General features: G+C 31.7%; 1 protein-coding gene and 1 long non-coding RNA gene across 2 annotated transcripts in view; one reads left to right on the forward strand and one right to left on the reverse strand.

Annotated features, from left to right (window-relative positions):
* Window positions 1-920: 920 nt before the first annotated feature.
* LOC146997728 (uncharacterized) lies at window positions 921-3,023 on the reverse strand. Its single transcript, XR_015040806.1, has 2 exons — window positions 2,700-3,023; window positions 921-1,840 (listed from the first exon to the last, which is right to left on the reverse strand). It is a non-coding gene; the product is annotated as an uncharacterized LOC146997728 (long non-coding RNA).
* Window positions 3,024-11,859: 8,836 nt separating this feature from the next.
* The window catches only part of LOC118199082 (sodium/hydrogen exchanger 9B2-like), a 48,980-nt gene continuing 45,010 nt past the window's right edge, over window positions 11,860-15,829 (forward strand). The window contains exons 1-2 of the mRNA XM_035370874.2: window positions 11,860-12,099; window positions 12,771-12,836. Coding sequence (XP_035226765.2) covers window positions 12,779-12,836 — 58 coding nt within the window. The 5' untranslated portion in view covers window positions 11,860-12,099; window positions 12,771-12,778. The remainder of the gene's footprint in view (window positions 12,100-12,770; window positions 12,837-15,829) is intronic.

Below are 15,829 nucleotides of genomic sequence, written 5' to 3' on the forward strand. Positions count from 1 at the left end.
AAGTCCTTCCTCTTCAATCAGATCACCTTTGCGTTGCATTGTATTTGTAATACTTCTAAAAATCCAATTTTTACCTAAATTAAAAAACAGTTATTCCATAAAAGATAATAACTTTGAACGTATATAGAATGAATTTTGTAATTTGAGTTATGTTACAAAATAATTCATAGTTTATATATTTTATACTAATAATTTAGGTAAAACCTGTCCAATTTAAGAATGTGTGTTAACCACATTCTTAAATTGTAAAAGGACGACTTAACCACATGTAATTCATTTCAAAGCATAAAAGAAAGCTTATTTTTTATTTTACACAGCAACAGCATTTTCATGCAGTCAAGTTTTTTTAACTTCTAGTTATTATACATAATACTTAATTTTAAACCCATTCTTATTAGAAAGCATAACTAAGAAACTTCTTTTTAAAGCACCACAGTGATTGCAAAGAATGTCATTAAATTTACAAAAGTATTGAAGATATATTGAACAGCATTATAACAAGAAAGTACTGTACAAAATATGTAAATTGCATAACTTCTTTTTTAGTATTTGCATAGTTTCCTCCAAATGAACCTTAATGGGAAGTTATCTTGCGAAAATTTAAAAGTATTAAAATGGCCTCTATTTAAGATGTAACTGCATTTATAATTATTTTGTAATTGCGAATAGATTATATTATTACAATTCGATTATGCACTTACAACAATATCGATTATGCACAGATACAATGTAATATAATTACAATGCAATTACCTAAATTGTAATTATAATCACTTATTTAATATCACAATATTATTACAATCACAATGTAATTTAAATTGGGTACTATATTTGCATACCCTCCACTCAAAAGGAGGTACTGATAAGCCTGGAAGTTATTATCAACAAAAAGCCTGTTCAGGACAGTTTGATGACAATTTCCACCGGGCGAAAAGTACATTCTTAAGCCCAGGCAAATCATGACAATAAAAATCATTTAGTCTTATGATTCACTATATTTTAAACCCTAAATTTGAATTCTGCACCAAATTATTTACCTATATTTTAACATACTTTATGAATTATTAGAAGCGATATGGCAAATATCTTCTAAAAATAACTGTAAAATATTTGTATCCATTAATTGATTCAGATACACACTTTTATTATTTAAGTATATCAAAATAACAGTTTCATGTTCCTGAAATACAAAAATTCTGGAAAAAGTTAAAGTAATATTCTTAGAAGCATATGATATTAGTCACCAGATGCAAAATTATAGTTAATTTTTTGCCCTAAATACAATTTTATTACACAGTAGTCAAATGTGTAACTTAATAACATGTTATATAAAAAATTAATGATAATAAGTTTATCAGAAATGAATTAATTCTGCAAATAAACTTTCTGCACTTGAAAATTTTCTACACCTGAGGGGAGGGAGAGATCTAGTAAAATTAGATTTATTATAACTTCAGTTGTACCAAACACCTTCTCTATATATATATGCATCACTAAAGAAATAAATAAAATTATCATGCTTAAAAAACAGATATACCATACCAGTTTTTTCCCCCCTTGTTACCCTTTACATTGAGAAATAACAAACACTGAAAAATACTATCCTTGAAATTTTGTTTAAATGAAGAAACACACACCATCTTTTTATTTAAGCATTACACTTCAAAAACAGATACACATACCAATTTATTTTCATTAGCCTTTATACTGATAACATGCCATATAAAAATGAAAAGAATTATCCTTGAAATTTAGATAAAATGAAGTAACACAATGGGAAAATTTATGCACACGGACATCTTTTTTCTATTGCATGTTGTCCGACATGATCCACAAGTGCCTAAAAATGTACCCAATGAAACGCATTTCAATATTAACAAAAAATTGTTTACAGATTAAAATTCATTCATTTCATAGCAGTATTATAAAGATCATGCATGAAACAAATCTGCTTTCCCATACTTATAAGTAAAACTTTTATACTGGAAAATAGACTATATTTCTATATATTAGAAACAAGAAAATACTAATTTGAATGTTCTGCATTCATTTCTAAATCTTTACTCCATTGCCAAATTGTATAATACTGTGATTATAAATAAACTTGCACAATCCTTGCAATTATTGAAGTCATTATATATATTTTGTCTCACACTATTCAATTTATTCTATTGACTTCAGATGTCAATGTCAAAATTCTGGAAGTTATTTTAACCAAGAAACAGTAGTGGGCACCGTGCATAAACAACTCATCTAACTTTTTAACAATAGCGATTATAAAATAAAGAAAAAAATTATATATCATTCCAACGATATTGCAACTATAGTATAATGTTACATATATCTTTAGCAAACATTCAGATTTTATCTTGACTTTCCAAATTATTATTTATTTTTTAATAAATTTCAATATGCTAATGATTTTCATGTTACATTAGTATAAATTCCACAATTAGCACAGGAAAACAAAATCCGCGCTTTATATTAGCAGAGAAATTTCTTTTCCACATTCAAAACATCTACATTGGCGATGTTTGGCGACGGGTACATTAACCCTAGACTAATTTAATTATAGCTATTATTACAGAAATTAGCAGATACTCAGGTTATTGTACACAAGAATTTCACTTTACTTGCACATTATAAACATCAGAGAAGATATAAACTCTAAATGAAGGCGTAATTAACATTATACTTACTAAGTAAAGTTCAGCGCCTGGACCAGGTTTCCAATTGTCTCTTCGGCAATTATTTACCCATATTTTTCTTCTTTCTTCATTTTTAGAAAATTTTACCAATGTATGACCTTTCCGTGAATGATTTGAACAATTAATAGCTGTACATCCGCCCATTTTACACACAAAAAAAAAAACACAAAAAATTGTTGCACCGTAACTACACAGCCGCCATTAAATCTCCCACTTGGGAGCGCGAATGCCTGATGATTCAGCCTGGTATATAGGAGCCTTAGCTGCCACAGCACAGCCGGCAGAAACTAGAAAGTTACCTGAGCAGCCTTTAAAAATCAGAATTCACGATGTCATGCCACGTTTCAACCCTAAAGAAGATGAAATAAGTTTATTCCTGGTGTTATTTGAGCGTCAAGCTAAAATAATGAATATACCTGCTGAAAATCAAGTGACTCAACTTATTTCATTACTGCCTCCTGACATTGTTCAGCTTATTGCTAGAGAACCAGAAGAGGAAGCGAAAAAGTATGAATATGTAAAAACTTTACTGTTACAACGATATAAATTGACTGCGGAAAAATTTCGACAACTATTTAATAAACACCAAAAATCTACTGAAAGTACTTGGTATGATTTCTACTATGAATTAAAAAATTATTTAGAAGGATGGCTTAACGGATTAAACATTAAAACTTTTGAACAGCTAAAAGATCTCATGCTGGTTGATCAAATAAAAAAGCGTACTTCTCCTGATTTCAAAGAACATTTTATGGATCAATAGACAATCATCATTTCACCTACTGAAATGGTTAAGAAAATTGAAGATTTTGGAGATGTGAGAAAAACAATAAAACCGAAATTTTCTACCAATCAGACTGAGAAATTTAACAAAGGATCATTTAAACCGCGTTATGATAATTTTGTGAAAAAAATAGAGCATCCGCCTCATTTTAAGCATTCTGATAGATGGGATGATTCAAAATACAAGAAAGATCATCAGCAAAGGAATCAGGTCCAAAACAAAAACCAAGAAAATTTATATGACAAAAGATATCGACCACGTTGTTTTGAGTGTGGATCATATGAACATTTTAAGCCTCAGTGTCCTCGCTTAAAACCAAATGAAAAGGTAAATTGCGTATCTTCAAATGATGATTTGTTAGAGACATATACAATTAACGGTTTAGTGAATGGGTATGAAATGCCTATTCGTCGAGACACAGGACCCACTGTTGATGTTATTTCTCGGAAATACATAGATAACGCAAAAATGACTGGAGAACATGTCTGGGTACAATATCTTTTAAATGACCATTTAGTGTGTCTACCGTTAGCGGAAGTTGAAATTAATTGCGAACTTGGTAATATAAAGACAAAGGCAGCTGTTGTTACAAATGATCCCGGAAGTTATGTATTGGGTAACAAAACTGCACAATTGTTCAAAAATAAATCATTCTTAAATTTAGAAAAAATAAATGCGGTTTTGACACGATCTCAAGTAAAACGATCTCGAGAAGGAGATCGAAGTAGAGACACCGAAATGGGGAAAAAAGAAAAACTGTCTGTTATTGAGTCTGACGAAGATATTTTACCGCAAGATGAGAAAGACAAGGAAATTAAGAAAATAATTAATGCTAATTCAAAGGAATTAATTGAATCTCAGCATCAAAGCAAAGATCTAGCCTCATTGCTTAGCGAAGCTAAAAGTGAAAATTTCGGAAATGATTTCACAGCAAAAGAGAACGGGCTGTTGATGAAAAAGAAATTATATAAAAATGGAAATGAAAATGAAATAATTGTTATTCCTGAAAAATATAGGGATCAAATGCAGAACTGCACAACTTTGATGCAGAACCAAACAAATAATAGTGCTAAAACTCAGAATAATTTGGTCAATGCGCACCCTCCTAAGAGTCAATGCTAATGCTTCACAGAAATCAGACACACAATCTAAGCGTTCATCTACTGATGAGAAAACTGAAATTATTGATATGGATGTTGACTCACCTTATTTACCTGCTGATTCATCTTCTGTGGATAGTGTGTATGAGTATTCTCCTACAAGTTCCCCAGTTCCTTCTTCTCCAAAAAGCAAAGATGTGTTTGACAGTTTGTTAACAACAGATCAAAGAACTTCTAATAAAAGAACTCATGGAAGTGCTTCTAAGGCTAAGAAATTAAAAATACTTTCAGAATATAAGCTCGCGTCAGAAAACTTAGCAAAGAAGCACAAATATGATAAAGGATACTCAAAGTTGCCACATTCAATGAGAGTGCAAGTAACAGATAAGAACAAAGATTCATCTCGCAAAGAGCAAAAACTATCTGACAAGAAAGAACTGACAAAATTAAACGATTCTCAGTTAAAAGTTCCAGATGACTTGCCAAGTTCTGGAGTTGAGATGCAAGTCAAAGAGAAGTTTTTAAAGAAACTAAACAGACAAGAGCGAGTTGTTGAAGAAGCAAAACTGCCACAAAAGCCTTTGTCACACTCGCCTGATTTCAATAAGAAGTTTATTTTGCAAATTGATGTTTCAGACTCTGGTATGGGTGTCATTTTAGCTCAAAAAGATGAACGAGACAATGAACATCCAGTATTATACCTCAGTAAGAAGTTTACAGAAACTGAAAAAAAGTACTGTACCACAGAAAAGGAATGCGCCGCCATAATATTTGCTGTAAAGAAACTTCAATGTTATTTAGACGGGCATACTAAATTCCTCATCATGACCGATCATAATCCCTTAGTTTGGCTCAAAAATAATGTGAGTCTAAATCCACGACTTATGAGATGGGCACTAGTACTACAACCCTACAATTACACGATCGTTCATCGAAGTGGTAAAAGCCATAAAAATGTAGACGTATTAAGTCGTACTCCCTGTCCTGATTAAATAATTTGTTTCTCTATATAGATAAAAAATATTTTGTTCCTTCCTCTCTTTCTCAGTGTATGTTATTATGTTATATCTTGTATTTCAATTCTGTATTGTGCTGATATTGTTGTTTTGAAAAAAAAAAAAAAAACCCGCAAACTTTAATTTATAAAAATATAAATATTAAAGTTTATCTGGAGGGGGGAGAGGTTGTAATATCTTGTTATTTAATAAATAAGTATAATTAGTGTTGAAGTGGCAACGACATATTTGTATCAAACCGTTACTCAGCAACGAGAGATATTGTTAAAAAAAGATGAGTATTCTGAAGATTTTACAGCTAGGAGTAGGATGAAAATTTTGCCACTTAAGAATTGTATAAAATTTGTCTATCACCGTGAACTAGAAATAAAATTTATGTTCTACTAAGAAGATTGTCTGTTTTGTAAATTACTGCAAAATACATTACAATATACACATATATGTGCAATCATATATAATTTATTTAAGGCAGATAGCCCTCGAGTGCTTTGCCGTAATCTAATAAACCAAACCAACCAAACCATATATACACACGTGCCTGCATACATACGTTTATGAATCCGGTCCCGATAACTGAACAATACCAAATTTTTTATATGAAGATTCTAAAATGGAACTTCAATAAAGTATTAATAATATGCTTTGAGCATTTGAAAACTTATTAATTATCCACTTCCCCCAAAAATTAGCAATAAAGGTAAAACAGGGAATAAAACAAAAACTGTTTAATAGATATGCAATGAAACTGATCCAAGAGATTGCTGTGGCATTACTAGACCACACAGCAAACAATAAAGCAAAATCAAGCAAAAAAAAAAAAAAAAAAAAAAAAAAAAAAACATGTATTACGACTATCACATCTCGAAAGACGAAATGGTTAGGAAGAATGGGCAATGGAAACACACGCCGACAACGGATATGATACCCTCTAGCTGTAATGGTTACTTAACAATAGCGCGGCAAACTGGCAATAGTGTCGTTGATCGCTTGTTGTGCCAGTAGTCCTCATTCCTGTAGTAATGCACGTCAGAACTCGTGGAGGGTGCCTGGCGGCACACTGCGATCTGCTATCTTACGTCCCAACACCTCTCGCACATGCTCTATGAGATTCAAGTTTAGTGATCTTAGCAGACCACGGCAGATGTGGAATGCTTTCTCTCTCCAGATAATTCCGCACCATTCGAGCTTTATGCGAGCAGGCGTTATCGTCCATAAATACCGCGTCATAACTCATTGAAGCGATAAAAAGACCCTGTGAGGTGTAAGAGAGTATAGAATTTCGTCGCGATATCGGACGGTTATAACGGAACTACCAGGAATCACGTAGAGGTCGGTGCGCCGTCCGTTGCTATCCCAGCCCATACAAGTAAGCCTCCTCCTCTGTTAATGGTCTCTATCGACGATGTTTGGCGCCTGACAGAGTGTGTGCCTGGCTCTCGCCATGCCATTGTTGTTCGGGAATCGTTCTGAATGTTAAATCGAGACTCACCCGTAAAGAATACGTGTCCCCACTGCTCTGATGTCCAACTGCGATGTTCACAGGCCCAATTCAACCGCTCTCTGATATACGTTGGGGACAAAGAAACACAAACCACATGTCGTCGGGCGTACATTTCGCTTTCATGCAGTCGACGCGGCACAGTTTGGCAGGATACAGACCGTCCTGCAGCAGCAGAGAGATGCGACGCCAGTTGTCGCGCTGTTAGGGATCTACGGCGTTTTGCACATACCAACAGGAAGCTATCATCTGCCGTTGTGGTCATCTTCCGACGCCCTTACTTACCTCTTCTATAGGTATTTTGATCCCTTTAGTAGGGTTACTGATGACAGTACGATGCACATTCAGCTCTCTCTCAATAACGGATTGCCTTGTATCAGATCGCAATATTCCGACAGCCTTTCATCGCATTTAATCGGGTAAATGGTGACTGGGCAACCGTTTGGCTATTTCTGATTATAAGGAAGTATTGAATGTTAACTGAAGAATAGGTTCGTCATGTCCTTTTTCAAGGCGTTGTGGTGTGACTGCGAGATTGCAAATCGTGTTAATTTTCGTTGCCTACTTGTATTTGGTAATGCAACCTTTACCTCATATGTAAATTTTATGTTTTAATTCCCTTTTCTACATTCGTACCTTTACGTTTAATGCTTGTTGCTTATTTCTTGAGCTCTAGCGTACTTATGCAAAAGTTCTTTCTACGTGCAAAATTACAAATTAAAGAATATTACATATTAGTAATAAAGAAAGCAATATCATGACCTTGCTTTAAATGAAAATGAAAATAATCTCGAGTTATAAAAATTTATAGGTATTTCAAGAACGGTGATAAATTCGATCTTCTGGCTCAATAAAAAACGCAAATTTTAAAACTAAATATCTCGGTCAGTTTTTGTCGTAAAAAAGCAAAACATTTCGGGTTTCATTTCTCAGTATGAGTATAAATTTTCACCAAACATTATTATGATTACTAGGAGAATGCGTAAAAAGTTAGAATTCGTATTTTTTAGAAACCTTATTTCTTAAATTTAATAATATCAAACTATACCAATATTTGTGTCATTTAAAACATTTTTGTGATTGGAAGCATATATTTATGACCAACGGTTGCAAAAGTAAAGGCAGGATAAAGAATTTTCTCGACATGATGTGCATATGCATATAAAACACTTTTGTGATTCAAAATTAGAGGAACAAACTTCTAGGAGAGGTCATCTAGACGATTCGAATCCCACAGGTATGCAAGGCCAGAAATGCAGTGCTAACAAATTAGACGGTATATAAGGGGTTGTCGCAGGAAAAGCGCAGATATTCACCCGCAGAGGTGTTAAGAAAGGAAATATGAACACATCGTGATCGAAACTTTATATTTTAAGGGTATAAGCTTAAAATAAGTCCCCCGATGTTTTCTGGCTGTGTACCTGGCTCTTATCTACAATTTTGCCCATTTCAGAACCCTCTTGCTCAAGCTGCAGTTGGAATGCAGCTTTACAGTAATTTCAGGTTCTGACTGTGGACGGAGAGCATGAAACAATTTGCGTACACACAAATGACGGTCATTTATTAAGGAGGTTAGAGTAGAAGGAGAGAGGGTTAGCGCTTTCTTCTACTATCTGAAAATGAGACCTACTTAGCTAGCCGCGGTCATGTTTATGAACTCAAAACACTGCTTTAGGACAATGAAACGTACTTGTTTCTACAATGTTCCCTGCATGTATTTTCCAGTAGAAATATATTAAATTTATAAGGAAATGCCTCGCTATTGTTAAATTTTTGTCTTAAGTAATAAAGATAATATCTATAATTTACTATGTACAGAAAATTATCAAGAAATAGTACGAAATCTAAATGCATATGTATAACATTAAAGACTTAAAATGAAGTTTTTGCATACTTCAAGGATTTGTTTTATTAGTTACCAGATGAGTATTTATCATTTATTTTCTTTAAAAATTTTTTTTCTGATTTATTCACAATATTATCGTAATTTATTAAAGAATCTTATCATATAAAATGTTTCAGGAATAGGAAGAAAATAATTTTATTTTAGTATACGTAATAGTTCAGCTTTAAGTTGCAGTGTACTAGAGCAAAAATTCGCATATTTTTTATTAGCTATAGCAATGTCATTGAGGTAATTCATTATTTGAGTTAATTTCAGAAGACTGGTACTTGTTGTAAATGATCCTTAAATTTTTAAAGCATTTTTGAGATATTTTACAATTCTAAATAATTTAGTGCTTAATTTAGAAAAAAAAAAAAAAAAAACTTAAGTTTTAAATTTTGCATATTTTTCAATTTAAAATTTTTTTTTGGAGGGCAGTCAAGAGAAACTCTAGAAAAGTGTTAATTTTGATTTGGCTTCATTCAATCATATATCGTCATGTAATCATAAAATCTAAAATGTTGAACAAATAGAGATAAAAATTAATTAGCAAATGGATTTGCATAATGCATATCAAAAGCAACAGCTGATTTAAGAGGTGGTTGATTCAGATTGCTGCTCAGCTCATTGCGTCTCCGAGTTACGTTAAAAATATTAAAAGCTTAATCAATCCTATTCTAATTCCTTTCTAATGTTTACCAGTTCAGAAAATTTCTGCCTATAATGGGAATATGTCTTCATCTGATGCTGAATTAAAAATGCAACAATGAAAAAAATCGTGCCCATTTTTATTAATACTCAGAAATTCTCAAGCATTTTTATAACAGTACTCACAATACTGCAGTTGCAACTATTCGTTACTCAACACAAAATAGAGCGAAATTTTTTTATAAAAAATAAATAATATTTAATTGCAATTCAAGTTTTCTTATTCGTATACCCATTAAAAAAAAGTTGCACTGAAACGTTTGTGCGCGAGTAACAGTGGTTGGACAAATATGGACATCGAGGATTCACTTTTTGAACTGAACCCTCCCTCCTTCCATTCTGTTCCCCTTGACATGCGGCGGCCTTGGTTGCAGAAGATTAGGCATTGCCTTGTTGCACAGCTAAACTGTGTCAAGAACTTTGAAATCGGGTCTACTTGGTCGAGTAAATGTTTTTGCAGGCTATTCTGTCGATCATTTTAAATGTGGACAGTAACTGTAATAGTAGCTGTACAGAAAGGATTAGAGAGCTAGGGAAATAATTTTATCATGAACCGAAATTTCAAGATTTTTTCCGTTAACTTTAAGCGATTTTCAAGGATTTTTAGAATAACAGATGTCATTTTAATCCATGAAAATTGTATTTTTTTCTCATTACTTTCAATCAATGTTATAATCGTTTGATTATTTTCATATATAAATATGTTTTATGATGATTCTTATTAGAATTCTTTCAAAAGTACCTTTCAAAGTAATCCTGTACCAAAATTTAAACTAAATTGGCGAGAAAAACTTGTCCTCCGAAGTTACATGAAGTCGATCCTGTCCGTTCCTGTAAATGTCGACGTGAAAATGAAGGAAGGATAACAAGATCTGGAATTTACACAAAAATTTCGAGGTCGAACTATCCTTTTTTTTAAATGTTCTTTATTGCAATCATTAAAAGAATTTGTGTATATGTTACGGCCAAAGCCCGAATTTCGGACAGTTCCCGAATTGGCCGGCCATTTCGCGCATTGGCCGGGGTGTGTGGCCAATGTCCGATGTACTGGAAATGAATAGCGTATATGTGACTTTGGCCGGCCACTTCCCGAAGCGCCCGGAAATCCCTGGCCAATGTTCGATGTGGTGAAGCAAGACTGTTCGGTTCACAATGGCATCCGTGGGCACAGAGGAAAAATCATTACGAACCGTTGCCTGTTCACAATCACTGACCGGCGGCCAAGGCTACACTCGATGCAGTTGCACTACCAAGTGCTCAACAAATCGCTGAAGATGTAAAAATAACAAGCTACTGTACAATTTGAAATGTCATAAAAGTTCATATTGTTGTAATAAGTGATAATACTAATAATTTTCTGTAATAAACTAATTCAGTAGATAATGTGATTATCTTTTTGCTTGTTTGTTTTTTCCAAGGAGATGAAATTTTCATAAGAGACCAGGAGGTTTCTAGTACTGTGAGATCCTTACTCACTAAAACTTCTCCCTTTAGACTACAGCCCACCTGTCTTCGCAGGACGATCCTAGACACCTTAGAGGGGCGAATTCATCGGAAAACTCCTCTGTGACAGCTATAATATGATTATCATTAGCATTACGGTATACAAACACCAAAAATTTGCTCATGACCTTTTTCTTCTGACTTTGGCCGATCGCCTCATGTCCTTTCGCAAACTGGCTGGCTAAGGCTACTATAAAGGGTAGTAGCTCTATGGCTCTATGGCTGGCCAAACCCCGAAATAAAGAAAAGATCAGGCATTGGCCGGTTATTGTAAAGCGATATTGGCTGTTTCTCGATTTGACCGCCCAATTTGGGAACTGACCGACTTCGGGCTTCGGCCGTAACATACATAATTTACTTTATAATGTGAAAAATGAGTTCAGTTACATAGTTAACTTGATAGTCTCGAACTTCGGTATTTATAAATGTAAATTTCAGTTCAAATGTCTAATATAATTTTAATTTAGTCACGTAATAGATATTTCTCTTACAGTTTTGTACGCGGTATACAATCTTCTTTCGCATTATAAATTCTCGATCGCGTATTTATTAATAATTCTCATGCCGTGCGTCTTGCCCCTTTTCAGTATTTATCTCATTATCCCGCAAATTTAACCTTTTTCTATCGCGATAACATTACTGTCGTAATGATAATTCTACTTCATAGTAGCTTTTTATTTAAGAGGTTTATGGTATTTTTATTGTATCATCAGATAGTGAAGAAGAGAGTAATATTCTTACGCGCTTTCTTCTGTTGCCGGCGCGCATATGTCAAAAGTCAAATTTGTTTACACTTTGCAACTTCTGTCACGGTGAAGAAATTATAAATCTTAGTGTCTTAGTGTGTAATTTTTATTGCATTTGTACCTCATCTGCTATTTAATATTTACTATGAAGGTAGCCTTTATTGCTTATTTATTATCTCGTATTTAATATGGAGATTTTATAATCATGCAATTTATATCTGCCGCTCGGGGGACATCAATTATTTAATGCAGTTATAAATATTTATGTATATAAGCAGTTTTATGCTTTCGTGTTTGAGAAGTATAATTTTTTTCAGCCTTAAGCCGTATGGAGCACTGTGTAAGAAAGGAATTCTTTCACATATTTACATTTTGTATGTGCTTTAAACATGCATTAATTTCTTATAGTGTTCATATACATTTATTAATTTTTATCATATACGTTTTTTGAATTTTCCTGTACATTTCAAATTTCATATTAAAATTAATAAATGTTATGTGCATTTATTTTTATCATGTACATTTTTTTTATTCATATATATGTTTGAGTTTTATCTTTTCCTTAATTAAATTAAAAGGTATGAAATCTATATCATTTTATGTGTTTGGTGTGTATTTTATATGCTCAGTCTTTTTTTTATCTTCACTTGAAAGCTGATATTGTTGCAAAAACATTAAAAAAATTTTTTTCAGATATTTATGGCATTAATATCTGTAGAAGAGGATTCCTAAAAATATTTGATGTTGTTGAGTTTTGGTGTAATACTATATTCTTATAAAGCAGTAAAAAATTCCTTTTAATTTTTGTATTTCTGTATTTAGGTTTCATAATGGAAATTTCTGTAATAAACAGTGTGGAAGAGCCTTTTCCTCAACAATTGGTTGTTGGTAATTGTAACATATTTTAATTACTTTAACATATAAAAACTTGCTGTATTTTTTAATCATTTTATTGCATAAAAATTGTTAGTATAAAAAAGTAAATGTCAAAAAATATTTTCATTGTTAAAAAATTATTAATTTTTATTTTTGGAAGTATATAAGGCTATTATAGTTTTTCTTTTAGATATATAATACAGATTTGGAGAATTGTAACTTTTTTGTAGTTATTTAATGTAATAATAATAAATATTTTGTGGTAAAATCCTAGTATACGGTGCAGCCTTGGCGCGATTTTGAAAATTATCGCCAACACCAAAAATGATCCAAAGAATGTCTATGTATATAGACTATACACTATATACTATGTGTGTATATACATAGGATATACACTATATACATAGTATATACTATGTATAACTATATATATTCTTTGAATGACCGGTTTACTACTCATCGTATATGTCCCGTTTTTACTGCTCATCATAAAGTCGCCAAATCCCGTGTGCACCGGATACTAGGATTAAACCTATTTTTACAATAATTAAATATTTTATTAGATAGACTTATAAAAAAAGGCATACTCATATTTTTTAAATGATTTGTTTAAAGTTAAATCTGAAAATGTAATAATTAATCAGTTGTGAATAGTTCTAAATGTTGCTGACTGATTGGATAAATTTTAGTCCATTGTGAGATTAACACATTTTGAACTCTATTGTTTCATCTGAAATTCATTTCTTGGCATTTGGGCTACCAGTATAGAGTTTTCTTCATGTGTTAAATAAATATGAGATGGTTTTTCCCATAAAGTCTTCTGTGAAGGTAACCTTTCCTTGGGCAGATAACCCTTGAATGCTTTGCCTTAATGTGCATGATTAGTCAGCCAGCTGTTGTACATTTTCTTGTATAATGTGATTTTTGTCTATTAAAATTTATTATATTGTATTTGCATTTTGACTTAAATTCAGCAAATTAATGATAGTCTAATATTACCATTCTTTAATAACAAATATTTTCCTCCAAGTTATAATTTATTAATTATCTTCTTAATAAGCATCATTGAAAATTTATTAGCTTTCCAATTTAACTAGCATTTTGCCATTTTACGGCAGTTTTTCTGAAATAAGTGCTACTTTAATCCATTATTTCATTTAAAGATTTTTTAAGTTATCAACTAATTTAACAGATAATAAAAATATTTATTTCCAGTATATTGAATAATATTCTTTTCAAGCATGTTTTATTGATAGATGAGGATCTATTATTAAGTTAAAATTTTATCTTTCTGGTACTAGAATTGTGAAAAAGTATTGTTATATTTTTTATGTTAATGTAATATCTAGTAGAGTCCTGCAAACTCGATTCTCAGTTGACATTCTATACAACTTGGGGAATACTTTTTTTAATTGCTAAATTATTTCTGTTGGTGAAGCAGAATAGTATTGTTGAAATAAAGGAGAAGTATTAATAGTTAGATTGTTATATAATTTCAAACATTCCCACACAAGATTATTTAGATTTAGATTGTTATTTGCTAACAATGCCTATTCAGTAGATTGTTGTATAATTTCTAACAATGTCTATGCAGTGTAAGCAGTATAAGTTTATTTTAATTATTATATTATAATCACAATACATTTATATACATGTAAATGTCCTGAAATTTTTCTGGTTGTGTTTGTTGTGTTATGGTCTCCTAATTTATAATTTTTGTCTCTTTCCCTTTGTAAACACTATTTCTTGGAACATGTATGATGAATTTGATGACAGATTTGTTTCTTTCATGAAATTCCAATATATTTTTTCCTTTCTGTTACAAATTGACTGAAGAAAGTCAAGTAGTTTGTGTTAATTACCATCGACATTTTTTTCTGTTGGTAGCCATTACCAGTCTGAAGGTTTATGGCTGTATCCTAAACTAAACTATCAGTTTTTTTATGTGTAGAGTTCGCAGTTTATGTGAAGGCTTGTGAGTACTGTGTTGAGTTTTCTGAGCAAGTGAAAATGTCGAATAAGGAGAAAAGAAAACACATTAACATGACATTAAAAATGAATTTGTATGCAATTGGAATTAAGAGAATGGGCAAAGAGAAGAGTCTTAATTGCTGTGGATTTAGGTGCTGGGGAAAATACTATGAGTTGTGAATAATATATCCCTTCTTCTGTCAAACTGAGCATTTTTACATCACCTTCTCCCATATTTAACTCATCACATTCTCAGTCCACATTAGTCTAAGTTTGCAGTATTCTGCTGTAATAATAAAGAAAACATATTCTTGTTTACTTAAAAAAAGTATCCAAGCTTCTTGTCAGGATGTTATTTATTAAAGATGGGAGACAGTTCAAAAGAAAGAAGGTTACTGTTCTGTTATCAAGACCAGATTCTGAAATATATGAATATATGCACATGCGTATGTATATAAACACACATATAAATACATACTTACATATATACATGCATACATCCATATATACATACATACATCCATATATGCATGCATACATACATAAATTTCTGAATCCGGTCTTGATAACAGAACAGCACCGAATGAAGTGTGTTGCTTTATATTATGAAAGGATAATGAATACTAACATTAAAAAATTTTGCTCACTGTAAATAACACCTTAACTTTAAAACTTTGTAAATTACATAGATGCAAGAACTATAAAATGTCCAGGTCTTTTTGTAATTGCTTGTTATGGGTTTTATATCCTTGTATAATCATAAAAGTATATATATATATATATTGATCTAAAAATTTAACAAAATAGATATCACAATATTTAATATGATAAATAAATTATAAAAAATCTTTAAATTCAGGTGTAGGAAATAGTACTTCAGATGTAATATTTTAAAATTTATTTTTATATTTTCACTTAGATTTAATAGCAACATTTTTTGGCTTTAATTTTTTTAATTTACTTTGAGAATTGATGTGGTAAGCCTGCCTGTAAAGCCAGTTAATACTTGTAAGACTCTAAAATGTTTTAAGACC

The sequence above is a fragment of the Stegodyphus dumicola genome, chromosome 4 (genome assembly GCF_044657685.1).
Source record: "Stegodyphus dumicola isolate Sdum_Otavi_A_Nest chromosome 4, ASM4465768v1".
NCBI lineage: Eukaryota > Metazoa > Arthropoda > Arachnida > Araneae > Eresidae > Stegodyphus > Stegodyphus dumicola.